The sequence below is a fragment of the Phyllobates terribilis genome, unplaced genomic scaffold, assembly GCF_046119375.1.
Source record: "Phyllobates terribilis strain yellow unplaced genomic scaffold, ASM4611937v1 Scaffold_1__5_contigs__length_1240528914, whole genome shotgun sequence".
In the NCBI taxonomy this organism is placed as follows: Eukaryota; Metazoa; Chordata; class Amphibia; order Anura; family Dendrobatidae; genus Phyllobates; species Phyllobates terribilis.
The window spans coordinates 973796469-973821293 of NW_027362761.1; the positions used below are offsets into that span (position 1 = coordinate 973796469).

General features: G+C 41.3%; 1 protein-coding gene across 4 annotated transcripts in view; it reads left to right on the top strand.

The window, feature by feature from the left end:
• Positions 1-24825, top strand: part of CASP3 (caspase 3) — a 49670-nt gene that overhangs the window by 15494 nt on the left and 9351 nt on the right. For 2 of the 4 annotated variants that reach the window (XM_073642680.1, XM_073642690.1), the window contains exons 2-4: positions 14670-14764; positions 20218-20348; positions 22663-22791. In XM_073642680.1, coding sequence (XP_073498781.1) covers positions 14688-14764; positions 20218-20348; positions 22663-22791 — 337 coding nt within the window. In that variant the 5' untranslated portion in view covers positions 14670-14687. Of the gene's footprint in view, positions 1-14611; positions 14765-20217; positions 20349-22662; positions 22792-24825 lie in introns of all 4 variants that reach the window. The other 2 variants (XM_073642674.1, XM_073642683.1) reach the window with 1 other exon arrangement.

Genomic DNA, 24825 nt, shown 5'->3' on the forward strand with positions numbered 1-24825 from the left:
CCCTGGCAGAAAAAATGCATGTAAAATCTGCATGCGTTTTTTCTGCCAGGGAGAGGAAAAAACGCTCAGGAAATTTCTGCTTAAAATCTGCATCGTGGGCACATACCCTTAAGCAGAGTTCATTTTGTTAATTGCCACAACATATGTTTTTGCTGTGTAGCCACACACCTGTTAAAGGGAATTTTTCAGCATGTAATCTGACAGCTTGTTGTAGGGGCAGAGACCCTGAAACTAGTGATATATCCCTTGCTGGTCTGCTTTCTGTTTTTTTGATACAATCACTGTTTTCTCTGCTGCAGATCTAGGAGTTTTGTGAATGCTGAGCCCTGCATGACTGTTATCCAGAGCCGTTGCCCGTGGGTATGTGCCCACGATCCGGACGTAGCAGCGCTTTGGACGCAGCATATTTTTTCTGTGTCCAAAACGCTGCTTGGATTGAATGCAGGTAAATCTGCATGTGTTCACTGAACTATGTGGATTTACCTCATTCAATACTTTCTAGTGGTCAAATTTCTGTTGCGGAGACCAGCGACTCCGCAAGAGAAATTGACGCACCGCATGCCCATGTCTGCGGGTGATCCGTAGCCTCAGATGCACGCATAGTGAACATGAGATTTCTAGAAATCCCATCCACTATACTGTAACATTTGTACGCTGCGGGTATGACGCGTCAAACCTGCAACATTTCCTGATTGTGGGCACATATCCTTAGAGGCAAAAGACACCTAGTCCTGTAGTGAAACCACTGATTTTATTAAAATGGCAACACATAGTCCAATAAGTGACACATCACTGGAATCAAGCTCTCAGCCCATACCTCTTACATCTCTCAGATTACATAGCAAAAATCTGCTGACCAATTATTTTTAACAATGAAAGTGCATTTATTTGATGTTATCTACACACCGCTCTGCACTGTGGTTTTTGCAGTGAATGCAGCCTAAGTGACACACTTGTCATAATAATGTCTTTTGAAGTGCACCCCTTTGTCTGGAGGACTTAAGGTGCATTAACACTGAAAGACTTCGTGTAAACTGCTACTCACCTGATAAATAAGCAAGATGCTTGTTCGTCAGGTGAAGCACTCCTTGTTCTCTACAGCACATGAAACTGTGTAAGCAGAACTCGTGCTGCCGAGACCAGTGGCAGGCTTTGTGCACTGGCTGAGCTATTACTGATTGCTCAATGCACATCGTTTACAACAATCTGCTGGTGTAAACAGGCTATTAAACGACCACGGATCTGTGAATATAGATCTAGGGTCATTTAGTGCCGTTTAACATATCCGGTCAATACAAATTCAAATCAATGATCTGCCTATGTAATGTTCTTTTTCCCCAGTGATAGTGGTCCAGGGAACTGAGCACTTGTTAATGGATTCACCCACTGATTTATATCTGCTGAATCCTCTGTGATCAGCATATTGTCTGGGGATTGTTATTCACTTATGTGCTATAAGATAACTATTGTGTAATGTGTTGCACCATATTAAATATGCCTTCAGGGCAGGGTTATATACAGTTATATGAAAAAGTTTGGGCACCCCCTATTAATCTTAATCTTAAGCTTAATGTTTTATAAAAATTGTTTTTTGCAACAGCTATTTCAGTTTGATATATGTAATAACTGTTGGACACAGTAATGTTTCTGCCTTGAAATGAGGTTTATTGTACTAACAGAAAATGTGCAATCTGCATTCAAACTAGATTTGACAGGTGCATAAATATGGGCACCTCACCAGAAACGTGACATTAATATTTAGTAGATCCTCCTTTTGCAAAAATAACAGCCTCTAGTCGCTTCCTGTAGCTTTTAATGAGTTCCTGGATCCTGGATGAAGGTATTTTTGACCATTCCTCTTTACAAAACAATTCCAGTTCAGTTAAGTTTGATGGTCGCCGAGCATGGACAGCCCTCTTCAAATGATCCCACAGATGTTCAATGATATTCAGGTCTGGAGACTGGGATGGCCATTCCAGAACATTGTAATTGTTCCTCTGCATGAATGCCTGAGTAGATTTGGAGCGGTGTTTTGGATCATTGTCTTGCTGAAAGATCCATCCCCTGCGTAACTTCAACTTTATCACTGATTCTTGAACATTATTGTCAAGAATCTGCTGATACTGAGTGGAATCCATGCGTCCCTCAACTTTAACAAGATTCCCGGTGCCGGCATTGGCCACACAGACCCAAAGCATGATGGAACCTCCACCAAATTTTACTGTGGGTAGCAAGTGTGTTTCTTGGAATGCTGTGTTTTTTTGCCGCCATGCATAACGCCTTTTTGTATGACCAAACAACTCAATCTTGGTTTCATCAGTCCACAGGACCTTCTTCCAAAAAGAAATTGGCTTCTCCAAATGTGCTTTTGCATACCTCAGCCAACTCGGTTTGTGGCGTGCTTGCAGAAACGGCTTCTTTCGCATCACTCTCCCATACAGCTTCTCCTTGTGCAAAGTGCGTTGTATAGTTGACCGATGCACAGTGACACCATCTGCAGCAAGTTGATGCTGCAGCTCTCTGGAGGTGGTCTGAGGATTGTCCTTGACTGATCTCACCATTCTTCTTCCCTGCCTTTCTGATGTTTTTCTTGGCCTGCCACTTCTGGCCTTAACAAGAACTGTCCCTGTGTTCTTCCATTTCCTTACTATGTTCCTCACAGTGGAAACTGACAGGTTAAATCTCTGAGACAGCTTTTTGTATCCTTCCCCTGAACAACTATGTTGAATAATGTTTGTTTTCAGATCATTTGACAGTTGTTTTGAGGAGCCCATGATGCCACTCTTCAGAGGAGATTCAAACAGGAGAACAACTTGCAAGTGGCCACTTTAAGTAGCTTTTCTCATGATTGCATACACCTGGCTATGAAGTTCAAAGCTAAATGAGGTTACAAAACCCAAAAAAGTGCTTTAGTAAGTCAGTAAAAAGTAGGTAGGAGTATTTAAAACAAGAAAATGATAAGGGTGCCCATACTTATGCACCTGTCAAATTTTGTTTGAATGCAGATTCCACATTTTCTGTTAGTACAATAAACCTCATTTCAAGGCAGAAACATTACTGTGTCCAACAGTTATTACATATATCAAACTGAAATAGCTGTTGCAAAAACACCAATGTTAAGAAAACATTAAGCTTAAGATTAATAGGGGTGCCCAAATTTTTTCATATAACTGTACAACCTGCAGTCACAAGGGGTGACTGTCTGCTAATTGCAAGGGAAGCCACTTAAATAGTTAATGTCATGTGTACTGCTGAAACACCCGCACCCTCTCTCATTAAGCCTGTATTATGTGGTGCGTTCTCTATTATTCCTTCATGGCTTGGACTTTTCTTTCCAAAAGTATTTTCATGAAATGAGGAGTTGTGTCTGACAGCCACTTTCTCTTTCTGTGACTGGTCATTTAGTAATGCACTTTCAGCTGTGAGCCCTTCTTGCATTTTATTATCTAATAGAGAAGAGTGACTACATTTTCAGGCCCTGGTTTCAGGGGCCACATCTGTATTCTATGGTGCCCACATGATGTTGTGGAGGCTGATTAATCAAGAGAAGATATGGGGAGTTTGCAGGGCTCCTGCCCAGGGTCACAGAATACTGATGGGTCTTGCAAATCTAATAATAATAATTTTCATTTCTATAACGCTAACATATTCCGCAGCACTTTACAATTTTAGAGAGGACTTGTACAGACAATAAAGATATTACAGAATAAACATAACTTGGATACCAATGGAGTGGGGGCCCTGCTCGCAGGCTTGCAATCCATTTACTCGCCTGTATCGTCTACCCCTTGTTAGATCACATTTGTCTGTCTGACAATATATACTGTATCTTAACACCGTTCTGTACCAGAAATATGTAGTGCTCCTGCATTACACATATGAGCTGAGAGAGCGCATGCGTTGCTACAGTTTTGTTCCTTCTACCTGGTTCATGTACAAGGGCAGATGAATGTGGTGGTGTTTGTCTGTCTTGTTATTCCAGTGTCACAGCCTCCTTTGTAGTAGTTGTGGTCACTCTTCATATATATTCCATCCATGTTTTTAAGGCTGTGTGCCCACGTAGCGTTTTACAAGCGTTTTTGATGCGGAATTTCCGCAGCGGAAACGCTTGTAAAACGCTTGGTAACCCGCACCCCATGATCCCCAATGGGTTTCCGCAACTTCTATGCACATGCTGCGGATTTTTCCGCAGCGTTTATGCCGCGTTCAAAAATCCGCAGCATGTCATTTAATTTTGCGTTTCCGCAAGCGGAATTGCCTTTGTTCAATGCATAAAAAACGCAAGGCAATTCCGCATGTGGAAAACGCGTGATAAACGCGCGAAAAAAGCGCGATAAACGCGTGCGGAATTCCGCATGCGTTTTTCCGGGAGAGGACTTGCATTTATGCAGCAGAAATTTTCTGCTTCATAAATGCAACGTGGGCACATAGCCTAAAGCTCTTATGTTGCCTGAATGCACTCGGGTATAATGCTCTACTATTGTAATATAGCATGTTGTTATAGAAGTCTGAGGTGATCGCTGTTTGCAGGGTGTGGATGGAGAAAAAGGCAAAGGAAGTTAGTGTACCTTTTACATATACCAATATCTGCCCAGTTTGAGTCTCTAGACCAGTATTCGTCTATAACAGTGCGTGGGAAAGTCCAAACAGAGCTGCTGAATCAAGTGATTCCTTACTACATGTATTTGTGAGGGGGGTTCATATCATCATTTATCCCCATATAGTTTCACCATTGAAGTGAACACTTCTTGCTTACAAGAGAGGATGTTCTGTTGAATAATATTTTTTATGCCCCCCATAAAAGATGTGATCTTCAATGGTGTTTGATATGTCCAGCCCATGAAGGGATGAATCCCAAAGTTCAGTTTCTAGAAGTCACGGGACACCTCACATCTCCAACTTTGCAATTAAGATTAATTTTATTTATAAATCCAGTAGACTTTAAGCCAGTTTTAGACGTCCATAATACCCAAGTTTTGTTCAGATTGTATTACCCGACCCAACCACTGGGTCTACTTGCCTGAAATAACATGTATGCCTATGGGGAAGTAAGCTCAGTTGACTATACCTGGTGGTCTGTCCATGTTTCATAGACATGTGAAGGAGCGATTACAGTGCGCTTACTGTGTTGTGAACAGTGAATGTAACGGCTACTTGCACTGCACCAGTCGTTGAAATCTAGCGGCTACGTTAATTTTCTCGCTATAGCTGCGCTTCTAGTAAACCAGCCAGGCATGATCAAAAGCTATTTAGCATTGGTTTACTTTTGCTTGTTGCTCGGGTGATTGCATTCCACCGCTACAACCCAGGGCAGTGGAGTCGGTGTTCATAAAGTGCAGCACAGATTCAACTCAACTAAAAGCCTAAATCTTTAGATCAGGAACAGAACAGATGTTTGTAGGACATTTCATAACTTTCCCAAAAACCTTATGAAAACATTTACAGCATATACTGCATTGTACTACTGTACACAATTTATTATATATTTTCAGAGTTTGTCCATTTTATACTGACTCCGACTCCACAGCCCTGCTACATACAACCTATTAGGATTATGTTTTATGATTAAATCCAATTCCAAAGTTCAAGACATGAAATGTGAACTGTTGTTTAATAATTGGACAGGGCTATGCTTGGTAGTGATCAGAATCAGCATCCTTATGAATGTTTTTCTGGGGCAACGATCATTACCAGGTTAGAAGAAACAAAACAATTTGATTAATATGTGGTTTTATTATAATAAAGTATGTGTATAAACAGCAAATAGACACTGAAATTGTTCTGATTGGTAAGATGTGTGTTTATCCCAGAGACCTTTTCACAAACCTCATTATCAAACACAGAATTTCTTACAATTCCAAGTTTTGCTTATCATACCTTGATGGTTTAGGTTTAAACAAGACAATGTGCTGCCACACTCGTGCTTGATAATCGTGCACTGTACATGCGCCTTTACTTTTGATGGTTGCAATAGATCAGGCATCATCTGTGTGTTTTGTTTTTTTTTGTTCACAGTGGCTGGGTATAAATGTCTCCCCTGCCCCCCCCCCCCCCCCCCCCCGAACCAGACAACCTCTATAAGGAATTGTGCAAGCGAACCAGACTGATTCAAGTTCATTGTTCTGTGCTTTAGGCCTGATCTCTTATGCCAAGAACCCTAAATGGGGACTTGTATATGGGGGCAATCTTTTAGCCACACTGGCAATATGTTGGCACTGATATGTGGGCAGCCTTGTTTTGTTTTCACTTGTCCTGCCCATGATCACGTGAAGCATTAGAGAACAAGTCACATGTAAAACAATGCTTTATCTACAACAAACATTACATCTCCCGTCATCATCCTCTGACTAATCGTGGAGAATCCATAACAGATATGAAGGACTTGTACATGGGGTGTGTTTTTATATATATATATATATATATATATATATATATATATATATATAATTTTGTTGTACTCTGGCAAAAAAGTGGTGCACCCCTGTTTTGTGAGAAAAGTATAGAGGCCTCCTTCTTTAAACGGAATCTGTCACCCCCTGGCACTTATCTGACCTCTATTATGGGCATACTGGTGATAGAAATGTAAATCTATTCCTACCTGTATGCCTCATACTAGAGGTCTAGCTGCTGTGAAATAGTTTTTATTCAATCAGCTTTCTCATGCCTTGTGGGCCTGGGGCCCAGAATAAATCCCCGCCTACTGTGTTAATTACCTTGTTTCCTCCCACCCCTGCACGTCACAATGCCCTTTGATGTGCCATTTCGGCAGCCAAATCTTGCACACTTTTTCCTCCCGGCTATGTTCAGTGTACTGCAGGGATCTTGTGCGCAGGTGCCGGGGAGTCAGACTCGCCTGCGCACAAGATCCCTGTTGTACTATGACTGGATAGTACAAGTGCGCCTTCTGTAAAAAGTGAAGAGTGCAGGCGCAGGATTTGTCCACCGTAACTGCACATCACAGGGCACTTAGACGTGCAGGGGAGGGGGGAAACATTGTAATTAACACAGTAGGCAGGGATTTATCGCGGGCTTGCAAGCCATCAGAAAGATGATTTTAATAAAAAGCCATTTCACAGCAACAACCTCTAGTGTGAGGCATACAGGTAGGTTCTATCGCCTGTATGCCCATATTAGTAGGTCAGATAAGTGCCATAGGGTGACAGATTCCCTTTAAAGTGCCTATTATTTTTGACAGAGGCTCTTTTGACTCTATCCATGAAACGCCATCTCCCATTATTGAGTAGCCCACTGGGTGGTGCACAATTTTGATCCATATTGTGCACTGCTCCGAATCTAAATGCTAGTGCTTTGTATTTATTATGATCTAGAGTAATAAAATGGCATATTACCAAGAAAAAGCCAGAAAACCATTTTATGGGATTACAACAAATGTACACTTAAATTACTGAAATTATATCTACATGACATGGTTATTAAATATTAATCGTATGACAAATATGAAAACTGTCTAAGTAACAATGATATTTTTCTGAATCCTAAAGTGTGAATGGCCGTACTCCAAATCTTTTGTGCTTTCTAACTAGTATGATCAAATGCGCAAATAGCTCCTGGTATATACAGTTGCCGATAAGTTGATGGCTATACCAGTATAGAATTTAGCAATTGCTAATCAGTAAATGGGCCTTTAGACTCTCAGCAGGATATATTATATCAGTTCGGCTCCACAGCTGTCTACATATTTTGGCTGCTTGTGAACAAGTGTTGAAACAGTTGCAGTTTTTCATGTTACTTATTGAACTGGTTTAATAAAGTGTCTGGTGAAATTTCCCTTGTCCAAAAAATTAAATTCAAATATACAGTACAGACCAAAAGTTTGGACACACCTTCTCATTTAAAGATTTTTCTGTATTTTCATGACTATGAAAATTGTACATTCACACTGAAGGCATCAAAACTATGAATTAATACATGTGAAATTATATACTTAACAAAAAAGTGTGAAACAACTGAAAATATGTCTTATATTCTAGGTTCTTCAAAGTAGCCACCTTTTGCTTTGATGACTGCTTTGCACACTCTTGGCATTCTCTTGATGAGCTTCAAGAGGTAGTCACCGGAAATGGTCTTCCATCAATCTTGAAGGAGTTCCCAGAGATGCTTGGCACTTGTTGGCCCTTTTGCCTTCACTCTGTGGTCCAGCTCACCCCAAACCATCTCGATTGGGTTCAGGTCTGGTGACTGTGGAGGCCAGGTCATCTGGCGTAGGACCCAATCACTCTCCTTCTTGGTCAAATAGCCCTTACACAGCCTGGAGGTGTGTTTGGGGTCATTGTCCTGTTGAAAAATAAATGATGGTCCAACTAAACGCAAATCGGATGGAATAGCATGCCGCTGCAAGATGCTGTGGTAGCCATGCTGGTTCAGTATGCCTTCAATTTTGAATAAATCCCCAATAGTGTCACCAGCAAAGCACCATCACACCTCCTCCTTCATGCTTCACGGTGGGAACCAGGCATGTAGAGTCCATCCGTTCACCTTTTCTGCGTCGCACAAAGACACGGTGGTTGGAACCAAAGATCTCAAATTTGGACTCCTCAGACCAAAGCTTAGATTTCTACTGGTCTAATGTCCATTCCTTGTGTTCTTTACCCCAAACAAGTCTCTTCTGCTTGTTGCCTGTCCTTAGCAGTGGTTTCCTAGCAGCTATTTTACCATGAAGGCCTGCTGCACAAAGTCTCCTCTTAATAGTTGTATGCCATTGACGTGGTCTCTAATCTGAGCTGATGTTAACCTGCGATTTTTGAGGCTGGTGACTTGGATAAACTTATCCTCAGAAGCAGAGGTGACTCTTGGTCTTCCTTTCCTGGGGCGGTCCTCATGTGAACCAGTTTCTTTGTAGCGCTTGATGGTTTTTGCAACTGCACTTGGGGACACTTTCAAAGTTTGCCCAATTTTTCGTACTGACTGACCTTTATTTCCTAAAGTAATAATGGCCACTCGTTTTTCTTTACTTAGCTGCTTTTTTCTTGCCATAATACAAATTCTAACAGTCTATTCAGTAGGACTATCAGCTGTATATCCACCAGACTTCTGCACAACACAACTGATGGTCCCAACCCCATTATAAGGCAAGAAATCCCACTTATTAAACCTGACAGGGCACACCTGTGAAGTGAAAACCATTTCCGGTGACTACCTCTTGAAGCTCATCAAGAGAATGCCAAGAGTGTGCAAAGCAGTCATCAAAGCAAAAGGTGGCTACTTTGAAGAACCTAGAATATAAGACATATTTTCAGTTGTTTCACACTTTTTTGTTAAGTATATAATTCCACATGTGTTAATTCATAGTTTTGATGTCTTCAGTGTGAATGTACAATTTTCATGGTCATGAAAATACAGAAAAATCTTTAAATGAGAAGGTGTGACCAAACTTTTGATCTGTACTGTATATTTATGAGTAAAATGTACATTATTTTATTCTATAAACTACTGACATGTCTCCAAAATTCAAAGCTAAAAATTTTGTATTTATTTGCAGCAAATGAGAAACCGTCAAAATAATAAAGAAACCGTGCTTTCAGACCTCAAATAATGCAAAGAAAACAAGTTCTTATTCATTTAGAAACAACAATACTCATATTTTAACTCGGGAAGAGTTCAGAAATCAATATTTGGTGGAATAACCTTGATTTTTAATCACCGCTTTCATGCGTCTTGGCTGCTTTCCACCAGTCTGTCACACTGCTTTTGGGTGACCTTATGCCACTCCTGGCACAAAAAATGTAAGCAGTTCTTCTTTCTTTGATGGCTTGTGACTATCCATCTCCCTCCTTGATTACATTCCAGAGGTTTTCAATGGGGTTCAGGTCTGGAGATTGGGCTGGCCATGACAGGGTCTTGATGTGTTGCCCCTTCATCCACACATTGATTGACCTAGCTGTGTGGCATGGGGCATTGTCCTGCTGGAAAAAAACAGTCCTCAGAGTTGGGGAACATTGCCTGAGCAATGTCCTATAAAACTTCACATTAATTTTTAACCTACTATATAATATTATGAGGGTTAGAATATTGTACTTTCATTTGTTTGGGCACAGGTCAGATCTTGCACTATGCTGAGCCTGGCAGACTGTGCAATCACAGCCAAGGGGTAATCTCCCCTGATAAAATGTCCTGGCAGTTACATTAGGAGTCTGGTTGTGTATTAAAGGGATTGTCCAGAATTAAAAACCTTCATATCTGTCTAGAGCAGTGTAAAGCCCACTCGCCCCACAACGGACTCTGGTGACGCCCTAACATCATGTTAAAGAGGTTGAAATTAACCAATTTTCGTTCACCTTTTATTCCAGCTGCTCCCCTGAGGTTTGGTTGTTGTCTTTTTTTAAAATCCACTGTACAGTTCCAGAAATGGGGGCTTTTTTTATTCAGTACTAATGTTTATAGTTTTACAAGGGGGAGTGGCTTGTAGGACTCTGGGAATGTGTCTTTAGGCTGCTTTGTATAAGTAACTTATAAGCACCACCACCCTTGGTAAAGACCATTACAATTGGCACTATATAAAGAGGCCCACATCTCTTGAAGCGCATGTTAGATTTTAAGATGACAAACCCTGGTGACTGGTCCTCTCTAAAGAAGACATGAGGGCTGCTTGCGCTGCCGTTTCCATGCAATCATTTTGGAAGGGAAAGAATTCAGAAAGCCATTTAGGCTATTGCCACGTGGTGACATATGCTGCGAAACACTTAAATCGCAGTGCTTTATTGCGAGATTGCATCTAATGATTTTCATTGTTGTCACTTCGACTTCTTGTGACACAGATTCACTAAAGTTTCCAAACTTGTTGGACTTTGTTGCTGGTCGCAAGTTACGTGTGACAACATTAACAGACTTCAATGCAAGCTATATGCACCTTTGTGTGCGACTCTTCTGCAGTTTGAGGGTTTTTTTTTTATAGTAAAATCACATCTCTAAAACAGTTTCGTGACAGCAAGCCACAGACAGTATGCACAGATGTTATGGTCAAGCGACTTGTCCTGAGACTTGCGGTTGCACAACACCTGTCCCTGTGTACCCCAGCCTTATGCTTCCATACCACAGTATGCAAAATGCATGTACAGGGTGCTTTCTGTGATTTTATTGCTGACTGGTATGTACACCAGAAATCTACAAGTAATAAACTGCTGAATATAGTTGGTCACTCATCCATTTTCTGCTTCCCTTCTGATCTTTGGAAGCCTGAGTGATGACTTTCACTCGTGTCTGTAAAGTAATCACTGCAAGGCACGATAATGTCCATAGTGGTGACATATATCACAGCAGGTAAAAGGAAGCAGGAAGCTTAATAATATGTTATTGGTCCATACAAGGTTATAATAAGGAGTAACAAACCTTTTAAAAACATTGTACAAACACTGTTCGGGCTCATGCTCACACTACGTCTTTGCCGCAAATGCCCCCCCCCCCCCCCCCCCCCCCCCCCTAAAAATAAAGATAAAAAAACAAAATGCAGCGTGTCAGGTATTCCACAGTGACGACACTGGGGAGATCACGCAATATCTCACCATGTCGTCACTGTGTCACGAATTTCGTCAGGGATCTGCGAGCACACGGTCCCCACTACTCTCTACGTAGGTATTGGCAAGCAACCAGTGAGCGTATAACGTCACACCTCGGGATTCCAACGCATGGAATGTGTTTACGCCCTCTGTACGGTCACTGTCCGCTTCACGATAGCCCGATTATTATTATTATTCTCTGCCACCACTGTCCAGATTTGAAATATAATACAGGCCTGGTCGGACGCTTCCATTCTTGGTAGTGTATATGGCTTCGGGGGAGGGAGCGATTACAAAGCAAAAGAAACAGAACTATTACATTTTATATTTAATCCAAAAGGGAGGCAGTGTTTAAGAAAAATATACAAGATTTTACAAAGGAGACATTACAATACAGAATATACAGTTACACAAAATAATAAGGATTAAAAAAGAAACCTACTCTATAAAGATCGCTGCGACGATTCAATATAGCCGAAGGGGAGCTCTCCTTATTACCATTCAGCGGAATGTGACCCCCTTGCTTATGATACATATGCTCCCTGCAGTGAGTACTGCTCCAACCTCAGCAAATTATTTTATGCTTAAGGGAGAGACCTGTCCACATCCTCTTGTGCCGACATCACAGGGGCTGGGGCTCCACCTTTCATGTTTGTATTTAAAAACTGGTTTTTGGGATAACTTTTTGCTGGTTGATCCCAGAAGCCCAAAAGTGGTACCATATTTTCTATTATGATTTTACCTTCATTTAGAGACCACACTTGATATAGTTGCTGTCTGCTATTTTGCTACTTTTGTGCCACAGCTCCCTGGTTTAGCTTATAGCAATGAGAAAATATGCATATCGCTCCTTGGCTGTCCTTGCCACTAAAAACATAGGTCCCATTATTATCAGAATTATGTAACTTACAATATTCCATATTTCATATCGGTGCCGGCTTGACGGTAGATTTCCGTTTGAAGCTCGGGAACCAAGCTCCAACAGTTACTTGTAAATTGATCGCCAGCCTGTGTCTAATCACCCCCTGTCTCTATCAGGGGAGAAAGACCCTCGCATTTTAGTTCGGCTAGTGGCGCCTATCTTGCCAGCCTTTGTGTACAAGGCCTTAGGCTGTGTGCCCACTATGCGTTTTTTAAGCGTTTCCGCAGCTGCAATTCCGCTGCAGAAACACTTAAAAAAACGCTTCGTAGAAGGTCTGCTATGTTCCCCAATGATAATCCGCATATGCTGTCGAAATTTCCTCTGCGGATTATCATTGCAGAAAAATCCGCAGCACTACCAATTATTTTGCGTTATCGCCGCCATTGACTTGCATTGAATCGCATAATATCTGTATCACTACATGTGTACATGCAGATATTATGCGATTCAATGTGCGGATGGTACCCGGGTTTGGAGAAGTGGAGACTCTCCTCCAGACCCAGGTACCATAATACCGGTTAAAAAATAAATATTATACTTACTTACCTTCTGATGGTCCCCGGTCTCCTTATCCGATGCGTCCGGTCGCGTGACCCGTCACATTGCTAAATGACGTCATGGCAGGTCCTTTTACACAACCACGAGACACTGGGGAGACCGGACGCAACGGATAAGGAGACCAGGGGCCATCAGAAAGTAAGTATAATATTTATTTTTTATATTTTACCATTCTTTTACGGTCACATGCCTTTTGCCTGGATTTATATAGTGTGACCAAGTTGTCAAGCACTTTCCAAGTGATGCTAAAATCGCTTGGAAAGCGCTTGTCAACCCGCATGAGGAAATGCATGTGAAGAACGCTTCACATCCGCATGTCCCTGGCAGGAAAAACGAATGTACAATCCGCATGTACAATCCGCATGCGTTTTTTCTGCCAGGGAGATGCAGAAACGCTCAGGAAAAATCCGGAGCATTTCTGCATCGTGGGCACATAGCCTAACGATATAAAAAATAAATTGTATGAATTGCATTTTTTTGTCACAGCCACATTGCAAAAGAATGTAATAAGAGGTGATCAAAACATCGTATCTACCCACAAATGCTATCAAGAAAAGCATAGGCTTAGGGCGCAATAAACAAGCCCTCACAAAGCTCTATTATCCGAAAATTGAAAATGTAACGGCACTCGGGAAAATGGCAACACAAATTTCTGACATTTTTTACACCACTTAAATTTAAAAAAAAACTATACATGTTTGTTATTGTCGTAATCCTACTCACCTGGATAAACCTTTTACCCGGTCACTTTAATTTTTACCTTTTCATAATGAATGCTGTAAATAAATTAAAAAACACATTGTGGAATTGCACTTCTTTGTCCATTTTGCCGCACTTGACATTTTTTTATTGCTGCTTTACAGAACATTACATGATATTATGGATGATGTCATTCAAATAACTGTCGACAGAAAAATAAAGTTATGGCTCTTGGAAGAAGGGGAGGAATAAGACAAAAGCGCAAAAAAATCACAATAATGAGAAGGGTTTATAATTGTATAAACCTCCTAGATTTCCATCTATGTTAATAGTTTGTGTAATTACATTGAAATGCTATTCTTCTACAACATATTTGATGTCAATATATATTTTCAGAATGAACATATTTAGTTTTCCTGTATAGTGTGTCTGAATATATTAGGCACTTGCACCATGCTTCACATAGGCCTTCAGTATTGCTCAGATCCTTTGGGACATGTGTTGCCCGAGGAGAAGTGTTTATATATACTACAATGATGTCACCGTCCCCGGAGGTAGAGGAGGACGTCTGTGGCACATTACCTGATGAGGATGAAGTCATCCTTCGCTGTAAGCTCTGTCTGAAATCAATAATTCATGCTTCCATGCTTCTTTTGTTTCATGCTTAGAAGAAGCTTATATTCCTTTTACAAAGGCAGAGCCTAAAAGTGTAAGATCTGTCCGATGGGGAATCACACTGTAAGTTCTGAGACACTTCTGCAGATTGTAAAATTTCCCTTAAAGTCCTTGACCAGAACCATGAGAGATGCCCAAATTTACCCATATCAGTTCAAGGCATATGACCATGTGTAATGTGGTTTAGTTATTTATATTTTTTTTATTCTCATTGTTCTAAATGTGTTTTTTTTTTTTTTTACAGGAAATCACAACCTGAATACAGCAAATTGTCTAATAATCATTGCTGTATCTTCTTATAGACTTAAAGCAGAGGCAGAATGACAGACACCCAGAATGGTACCCACGCAGCAGACTATATTGATGCCGGACCACCGCCATATGTATCCACCCACCAGTAAGTGTTGTATCCTAATAAATGCAAAATAATATACTGGTATGAAACAAACAGAAGGTATAAATGTATATGATAAACTTTTGAACAATGATGATGATACTCAGGTAAAAAATTCACTAAAAAATCAGGTAAGCTAAAATAAGTACTCATTCCTAAATTATACAATACAAGCTACCCAAAGTCCCAAAATACACATTGTTAGCTGCGTATAAGTAAGGTTCAGGTCCCAATACTAGTATGTAACTGTTACTATTAGGGCTCCCTCATACGAGCATATAATGTATGTTTTATCGGATAACACTTGGACCATTGTTATTCTATGGGGCAGTGCTGATCTGCGATGCCGAATCGGCCTGAGAAAAATAAAAAAAATCACAGCATGTTGCGCAAATCGGATGCCACTCACCCATTCAAGTTTATGGATGAGTGTAAAACATCGGACTGCACTCAGATGTAATCTAAGTGCAATCCGATATCCGCAGACTCCCAACAATTGAGAGGATGGAGAAATTAAGTCTCCATCTTCTCCACACCTGTGATGCAATTCTCTCATAGGAAAAACGGAGCACACTAAAATGACACTCGGCTCAAACTTTGAGCTGAGTCTCATTAGCATAATCGAGTCAATTCTCTCGGATTAGAGAATCAGCACTCGTGTGAAACAGGCCTTAAAATGAATCTGTCACCAGGTTTTGCCACCTAATCTGAGAGCAGTATAATGTAGGGGTAGAGACCCTGATTTCAGAGATGTATCACTTACTGGGCTGCTTGGTGTAGTTTTGATAATCTCCTGCTGATAAAATAGGGAATTTTATCACTAGAGGACTAGTAAACCTGCTGCCATTTAGTCCTCCATATTCATGAGCTCTGTATAACCCCCTCCCCCACCACTGATAGGCAGAAATATGTCAATCAGTGGTGTGTGCGGGGTTATACAGGGCTCCGCATTCAGAGAACTGATAGATCTGCAGCAAAGAAAACAGGGATTTTATTAAAACTGCAACAAGCAGCTCAGTAAGAGACACATCGCTGGAATCCACCGATTTCATGCTGCTCTCAAAGGGAATCTGTCACCAGGGTTCTGCTTCCCCATCTAAGTCATATCTAGTAACATATAACTGACAGAGAAGCCTACATAGGTCATACATCAATATCTGTACAAGGATCTGTGATTTGTGGACCAAATGCAAATGGCATGTGCAGAATTTCATTAGAAGAGGAGACTAACTGTAAAGTAGAATGAAATACGTCTGGATATGATGTAATTGTGCTATATTTTTATAATCAAATCCATACACTGCAGGCAGATTATGTTTGTGTCTTGGTTGCAATTTCTTTGCAAGTTCTGGGGGTTTTGGGTTTTTTTTTTTCTCCCAAGGAATTTGTCTCATGAAAAGAACTTTAAAAGACTTGTCCACTACTAGGACAGCCCCTTATTGATCTAAAGGTTTGGCCCAATAAAATAAAAAAGCCTATATTCACCTCTTGGGCCAGCGCTGTTTCAGTGGTGTCTGCATTCGACTCTCCCCAGGGCTCCCGTGTGGATGTTGTGACATGTGCCGGCACCCAATCATTGCTGGCGTCACTATCTCCGTCTTCTTTCGAATTGAACATGAAGAAGAAGACCAGGCTACAGCTGATCTGACTTCATGTTCAATTCGGGAGGCAGGGACAGTGACGCCAGCGCTGATTGGGCTTCGGGGTCACGTGTCACAAGAACAGCAGGCGAGCCCCGGGGAGGGAAAGCGAATGCTGACACCGCAGGAACAGCGCCAGCACTGGAGGCGAGTATAAGCTTTTTTATTTTATCGGGGCCAAGCGTGGGGCATGAGAAGGAGTTGTCCAAACAAGTACTGGACACCTACTTAAATGTATTTTTTGGACTATAAGATTTGCGTTTTTTTTTTTTGTTTGTTTTTTTATTTTAACAATGGAAAAAAAATCCTAGTAAAAACAGTGTGCAGCTAGTAGTCTGGGTACAGTTAGGTCAGCCACCATATGGTTTGCAGGCATGCATCTGGATGGCAGTGCTAGTGATCAGGGTGTCAGTACCATAGATTGGCAAATGGCTCCGTCAATGTCTGCTTCATCTTCTTGCCACTACTTGGAGATCACGATGAAGATGAGTGTGAAGATTAGGAGAGTTCTGTTTGGTACCTTTCAGAGGAGGGAGGTCCTGCTGCTGCCACAAGAGTTTCTAATGGAGGAAACCATTAGCAGTAGGATTCACATGGAGAAGAAAGGACAGTGATTGCATATTGTCACAGGGGGAGTAATAGATGCTGCCGGAAGGAATGGGTCTATGGGGGCTAAGAGATGGGATCCAGACAAAACTTCTATTGGAAAACAGAATGTGTACAAAAGAGGGGAGCTTCTAATGGGGGATGGGGTATCTAAGAGATATTGGAGGTGTAAATCATGGGGAAGTGGTTGTGTTGTAATAGATGTTCATACTGTGTGTACAGCTGGGTGTGTATTTAATGCACTTTCTTCAGGGAAACATTCTAGCTGACTGTTCACTTTTTCCCTCCCACGTGAATTAGTCATAGTAATACCACTACATCCACACAGTGAGGGAAGTTTTAATTAGCAACGAGATAGGAAAAACATATTTAACTTTTTATTTTATTTTTTTTTCTAAATCTGTGGTCCAAAAAATCCAGTATATTCATGTGCATTAATTGGGTATATTAGTAGGGTAAATTATTTAGGATATTTTAAATGCCCCTGTTTGGGGCACCCTCTCTATTAGCTATAACGGAGAGAAAGAGCCTCTCTTGCAAATCAGATGTCCATGTAATACACTGACGGCTACTCATCTTGATGATCGTCATGTTATGCTTTTATTTCTCTTATATCGACTAAAAAGCCTGGATGACCACGACTTCACGTGGAAAATTGCCTGCATCCCAAAGCCATGGGGGCTGAGCAGGACACCCGGGGTGTTGCTAATCTGCTAGTGTTACATCGGGATTGATCGGTGTGCGGTCCAGTTTTGGAGTATGGATCAATTTAAAGGGAACCTTTAAGGCCACGGCCCCAATATCAGTATTTGGTCAGTATTTTTTTCTCAGGAGTGGGAGCCGAAACCAGGAGTGGGTGATAAATACAGAATTGGTGACTTGTTTCTATTCTACCTTTTCTCTGATTGTTCCTCACCTGGTTTTGGCTTCCACTCCTGAGAAAAAATACTGACCGAATACTGATAGTGGGGCTGTAGCCTAACTGTCAGAAACCACCACTATGGCGTTATAATCGCTGTGAGCCACAATAGCAGTTCAATCATTTCAAAACAGAGCTTTCATTCTGCAGCTCGGCATATGCAAATGAGTCAGGACTAGCCCGGCGGGTGTCCAATGCTTCCTGACTTGTCCTGCATTGGATCCTTAAATCACACTCCCCTGTGATTGACATCCTCCATACAGTGCTGTCAGAGTACAGCTGCTGGAAATCTCTTACATATATGATGTCATGAGGAAATGCTGTGGGAATTTTTATTTTGTTTAGTGTTCCTAAAAAGAGAATAGGAGAAAACAATGTATATCACAACAAAAGCCTTGTGTAATATGGGACAGTCCTAGTCCCATGGTTGACACAGAGGGGTCCTCCCATTGGGGAATATCCTTTTAGTCTGTGCAGATAACTGCTGGGAAGAGTGATTTTCGGATGATTCAGCATTGGACTCCTTTCAGCATCGTGACTATGAACTATACTTATATTTTCAGGGCCCTGAAAATTATTTATTTATTTTTCAGCAATTATGTACAGTACAGACCAAAAGTTTGGACACACCTTCTCATTTAAAGATTTTTCTGTATTTTCATGACTTTGAAAATTGTACATTCACACTGAAGGCATCAAAACTCTGAATTAACACATGTGGAATTATATACTTAACAAAAAAGTGTGAAACAACTGAAAATATGTCTTCTATTCTAGGTTCTTCAAAGTAGCCACCTTTTGCTTTGATGACTGCTTTGCACACTCTTGGCATTCTCTTGATGAGCTTCAAGAGGTAGTCACTGGAAATGGTTTTCACTTCACAGGTGTGCCCTGTCAGGTTTAATAAGTGGGATTTCTTGCCTTATAATGGGGTTGGGACCATCAGTTGTGTTGTGCAGAAGTCTGGTGGATACACAGCTGATAGTCCTACTGAATAGACTCTTAGAATTTGTATTATGGCAAGAAACAAACAGCTAAGTAAAGAAAAACGAGTGGCCAACATTACTTTAAGAAATGAAGGTCAGTCAGTTCTAAAAATTGGGCAAACTTTGAAAGTGTCCCCAAGTGCAGTTGCAAAAACCATCAAGTGCTACAAAGAAACTGGCTCACATGAGGACCGCCCCAGGAAAGGAAGACCAAGAGTCACCTCTGCTTCTGAGGATAAGTTTATCCAAGTCACCAGCCTCATAAATCGCAGGTTAACAGCAGCTCAGATTAGAGACCACGTCAATGCCACACAGAGTTCTAGCTGCAGACACATCTCTACAACAACTGTTAAGAGGAGACTTTGTGCAGCAGGCCTTCATGGTAAAATAGCTGCTAGGAAACCAATGCTAAGGACAGGCAACAAGCAGAAGAGACTTGTTTGGGCTAAAGAACACAAGGAATGGACATTAGACCAGTAGAAATCTGTGCTTTGGTCTGATGAGTCCAAATTTGAGATCTTTGGCTCCAACCACCGTGTCTTTGTGCGACGCAGAAAAGGTGAACGGATGGACTCTACATGCCTGGTTCCCACCGTGAAGCATGGAGGAGGAGGTGTGATGGTGTGGGGGTGCTTTGCTGGTGACACTGTTGGGGATTTATTCAAAATTGAAGGCATACTAAACCAGCATGGCTACCACACCATCTTGCAGCGGCATGCTATTCCATCCGGTTTGCGTTTAGTTGGACCATCATTTATTTTTCAACAGGACAATGACCCCAAACACCCCTTCAGGCTGTGTAAGGGCTATTTGACCAAGAAGGAGAGTGATGGGGAGCTACGCCAGATGACCTGGCCTCCACAGTCACCAGACCTGAACCCAATCGAGATGGTTTGGGGTGAGCTGGACCGCAGAGTGAAGGCAAAAGGGCCAACAAGTGCTAAGCATCTCTGGGAACTCCTTCAAGATTGTTGGAAGACCATTTCTGGTGACTACCTCTTGAAGCTCATCAAGAGAATGCCAAGAGTGTGCAAAGCAATCATCAAAGCAAAAGGTGGCTAATTTGAAGAACCTAGAATATAAGACATATTTTCAGTTGTTTCACACTTTTTTGTTAAGTATATAATTCCACATGTGTTAATTCATAGTTTTGATGCCTTCTGTGTGAATGTACAATTTTCATAGTCATGAAAATACAGAAGAATCTTTAAATGAGAAGGTGTGTCCAAACTTTTGGTCTGTACTGTATTTCTAAATATAGATTTAATAACCTAATCCACATTTACTTATTTTACCTTTTTCTAGCCTAAACCTAAAAGGTGGTACAACAAAAGACCAGGCATCGAAATTTTCTCATCATTTCTCATACAAGATGGACTATCCTGAAATGGGATTGTGTATCATTATCAACAACAAGAACTTTCATCCATCCACAAGTAAGTCAGGTAGATGCTACATAGTAAATGCGGACATCTTTTTCAATAAGCATGATACAGTAAAGTTTGTTGTGTGTGTTTTTTAATAAAATTTGGAAATTTATCAGTAATGCTATCATATTGAAGTCTCCACACCTCATGAACTAGACTGGTATCTTATTTTTTTTTTTTTTTATTCCTCACTTTGTGAATATAATTATGCAAATTCTTTTATTTCCCCATTGGTATTGTAATCAGGATAATGGTTTTGAGACATTTACTGTTTTTCCAAAGTGCGTGGGGTATAATGGCATGTTCTATACATTTGAGAATCCGCAAATGGCAAACACCACTTCCTAGCTAGAAAAACAGAAAAAAGTTGCTCAGTAGCCCCGTTTATTAGCCAGATCACATAGGCACTGACCGAGACCAAACCTGACAGATCAGGCCCATCCTTGTGACCATAAGTTCGGCCATTTGTTTGAAGGATGACTTGTAACTTTTCCTTTTCACTAATTTGTGGCCAGACAAAGTTTCTAGTTTCTGCAGCCATCCATGTGAAAGCCAAAGTAGACTTTCATTGGGATTATTCTTTGAAACTAGATGTGTCTGTCTGTCTGTCTGTCTTGAGAAAAAAAATGCTGCAATGTAAGAATGCTTTCAAAAATAGAAATGTTATTAGTTAATTTTTATAAATTTTAACAAAATGAAAAGTGAACAAGAGTGAAATGTAAACTAAATCAATATTTAGTGTGACCGCACTTTGCCTTCAAAGCAGCATTGACTCTTCTAGATATACTTCCATTCATTGTTTTAATGATGTCAGCATGGAGATTGTTACAAACCTCTTGGAGAACTAACCACAGATCTTCTGTAGATGTTAGCTTTCGCGAATCCTTTAGCATCTTCATGTAATCCCAGACAGACTTGATGATGTTGAGATCAGGGCTCAGTGTGGGCCATATCATCACTTCCAGGACTCCCTTGTTTTTCTTTATGCTGAAGATCGTTCTTAGTGAAAGTGGCTGTATATCTGGTGTCGTTGTCCTGCTGCAGAATAAATTTGGAGCCAATCAGATGTCTCTCTAATAATATTTCATGATGGATAAGTATCTGGCTATGCTTATCAGTATTGAGGTGACAAAGAAATAGGCAATGTTGAGAACCATAGACGCAGTGGTCGGTCAAGGAAACTTAGTACAGCAGATAAGACAACTCATGCTTACTTCCTTTTGACAAGCAATGGCATCAGCTCAGAACTGGCAGCAACCACAGGAACCTAGCTACACCCATCTATTCAGAGTCAGATGGGGTCTTCATAGAAGAATTGTCGCCACATACCATAACTTCATAACTTGGACATGGAAACAAGACAAATGGAGTTGGGAATTTGGCCAAGATTATTGGTATCCTCGATGCTGAGAAATACAAGCAGATACTTCTCCTTCATGCAATACCATCAGGGAGGCAACTGATTGGCTCCACATTTATTGTGCAGCAGAGCAACAACCCCAAACATACAGTCCTGGAAGTGATGATATGGCCCCCTGTACTTCCTGCACAATGTTAGCCTGTCCTTGATGTTAATCTTGGAGGGAAGTGTCTTTGCAGCTTTTCTTGATGCCAGGCAGACTCTAAAAGCCTTTACCTCACTGTGCATGCAGATGCCCTGACACCTGCCTGCTGCCATTCCTGAGCAAGATCTTGTAGCTCAATCCTCTTTAGGAGATAGTCCTGGCACTTGCTGGATGTTCTAGAGCGCCCTAAAGCCGCCTTCCTAGCAACTGAATGTCTGTTTTTCAAAGTTCTTTATGATCCAATAAATGGTTGATTTAGGGTCAATCTTACCAGCAGTAATGTGCTTGCCTGTAAAGCTCTTTTGATGCAAAGGGGGCTAAGGACTTACTGACAGGGTGTTGTTGCAGGACAGGCAGGTAGCTAGCATCTCAGTTCTTCCTCTTCCACTCAGTCGACAGCATAGCGGAAGAGAAGAAGCTGCTCTGTCAACATGACTGGATACCCCCTTAACACTTCACCATAGCTAAAGGTAAGATCACTGAAATTATGTAAGCAGGTCATTTTGTGGCAGGCTGACATTCAGTGCACATGGGGTTTTGCGATTAAGTTATTTTCCATGGGAAGGAATGACTTTTGCAATTTATCTGATTATTCTTCACAACAATGTAGAGTTACTACTAATTGCTAGTTTGCAAACTTTGTGAATACCATAATTTGTGTCAGTCTCAACTTTTTGCAACAAGTGTACATATCATTAATTCCACTGTTCTAGGACTTATTTTTTTCCCTCAATATATAATGTGTTTTTTCTCTCTAGGAATGGGAATGCGGAATGGTACTGATCTGGATGCACAAAGACTGCAAAACACCTTCAGATCCTTAGGCTACAAGGTCAATGTTTTCAACGATCAAAATTGTGCTGATATTTATGGGCGACTTAAAAAAGGCAAGTCATAGGCATTTTTTTTTTATTATTTATTATAATTTTATTACTGTTCCTATGCGTGACTGTCAATTAGTCTTGTGTTTTTCATTGAGCAATCTGATTCCTCTATTTTCAGTATTATAGTGCCTGGTAATATGATGTGAACACAGATGAATCTTCATATAAGTTCTTCAATATAATGGAAACAGTCATGGCATCATATTATATGATTACAATTGAAAAATGTATAATAATAGAAAACTAGCAAGTTATTCTTCAGAGGTCCTGATTTGATTATTTTTCAATTGCATAGATTTTGACATTTTTCTATTCAGTGCTCTTTGAAAAGTGACCACATGACTGAAAATTTCACCATCTGCAACACCACAGAAAATAGCAATATCTCAGCAAAGCTCTGTTCACACATCCTGTTTGGGTTTACATCAGTATTATTTCCCAACGTACACATCTGATTGAAGGCGGAAATGAAGAACTCTTTCATTTAAAGCTCCACTCTGGTGTGTGTAGTTTTTTTGTTTGTTTTTTATTTGTTTTTGTTTTCTTTCAATTATTATTTCACCCTCAGATTGGTATTAATGTCTGTTCCCTGCCCCTAATAAAATGCTCACCAGCCGCTGTCCTCCGCTCTTCCCGGCGCCGCTGCCGTCCAGTTCTGGCATCTTTTGACCGCAGCTCCTGACTGACTGAAAGACAGAGGGAACGGTCACAAGTTCTCAATGTAAATCTATAAGAGCCTCATTCTTGCTCTCATCGAATTGCATTGAGAAATGACTTTCAGTCAGCCCAGCAAACACTGGGGCGATTTAGCAGGTCACAACTATCTGACGACGACTGGAGCGGCCCCGAGAACAGCAGAAGACAGTAGCTGGTAAGAATTTTGCCACAGGTAAGTAACATACATTAGCGATATCACTTCAGGGGGAAATAAATACATATAATAAACCTAAACACTGGAGTGATGCTTTAACCCCTTACCAACATATGACATACTGGTACTTCATATGCCAGCTCCCTTATTTTGATGCGGGCTCACACTGCCTGCACCTTTCCCGTAGCATGGCTGCTGATATTGGTCATTATATTCATCTCACAGCCGCGGGGGAGGAGAGGAGCTCTGCCTGCGGCTGTTAACCTGTTAAATCCCACTGAGCATCTCTGACAGCAGCATTTAACACCCATTGGTGGGGGATCACTTTAAGCGCCCATTTGCACACCTGTGACGTGATCACGAGGCGCCGATGGATTGTCATGACAGCCGAGGTTCTGCTGAAGACCCCTGTGCCTGTCATCCTGTGAAGGCCACTGTTTAGCTGGCGCTCACAGGAGATTGTGATTTTTTTTAAGATACATAGCTTGTGCCATACCATAGCACTGTTATCGCAGCTTCAAGTCTATTAACCCCTTTAAAGCCCAAGACGTATTAATACGTGTCTGCGCCCTGGGCTTTAAGAGCCTGACCCGTATTAATACGTCTTTGCGATCGCGCCCGCACACAGGCCGTGCGGGCGCGATCGCCGCCGGGTGTCAGCTGATAGTCATAGCTGACACCTAATACTATGTGCAGGGAGGAGTCCCGCACCGCTCCCGGCACATTAACCCCCGCAATGCTGCGATCGAAGCCGATCGCAGCATTGCGGTGGCAAGGGGAGGTGATCGCAATACTCACCAACCCCTTCCAGCCTCCAGCGCTGTCTGCCGCGGCTTCCCGGATGTTGCCATGACTACCTGATGTCGTCATGACAACATCCGGGTCACCAGACAGCAGAAAGATAGTTTGGTCATGCGCAGTGCATCTCCAAACAATCTTCTCCCTGTGCAGCGCTGACAGCCTGCATAGCACAGAGATGGTGCTGCATTCCTGTGCTATACAGGCGATAAGAAAAAAGTGAAAGTCCCAGAGTGGGACAAAGTATAAAAGTAAAAGAAAACTGTCAAAGTGAAAAAATAAAAAATAATCCACCAAAAATAAAAATATAATGTACCCATCAATAAATATTATTATGGAAAAAAAAAAACAATAAAAGTACACATTTG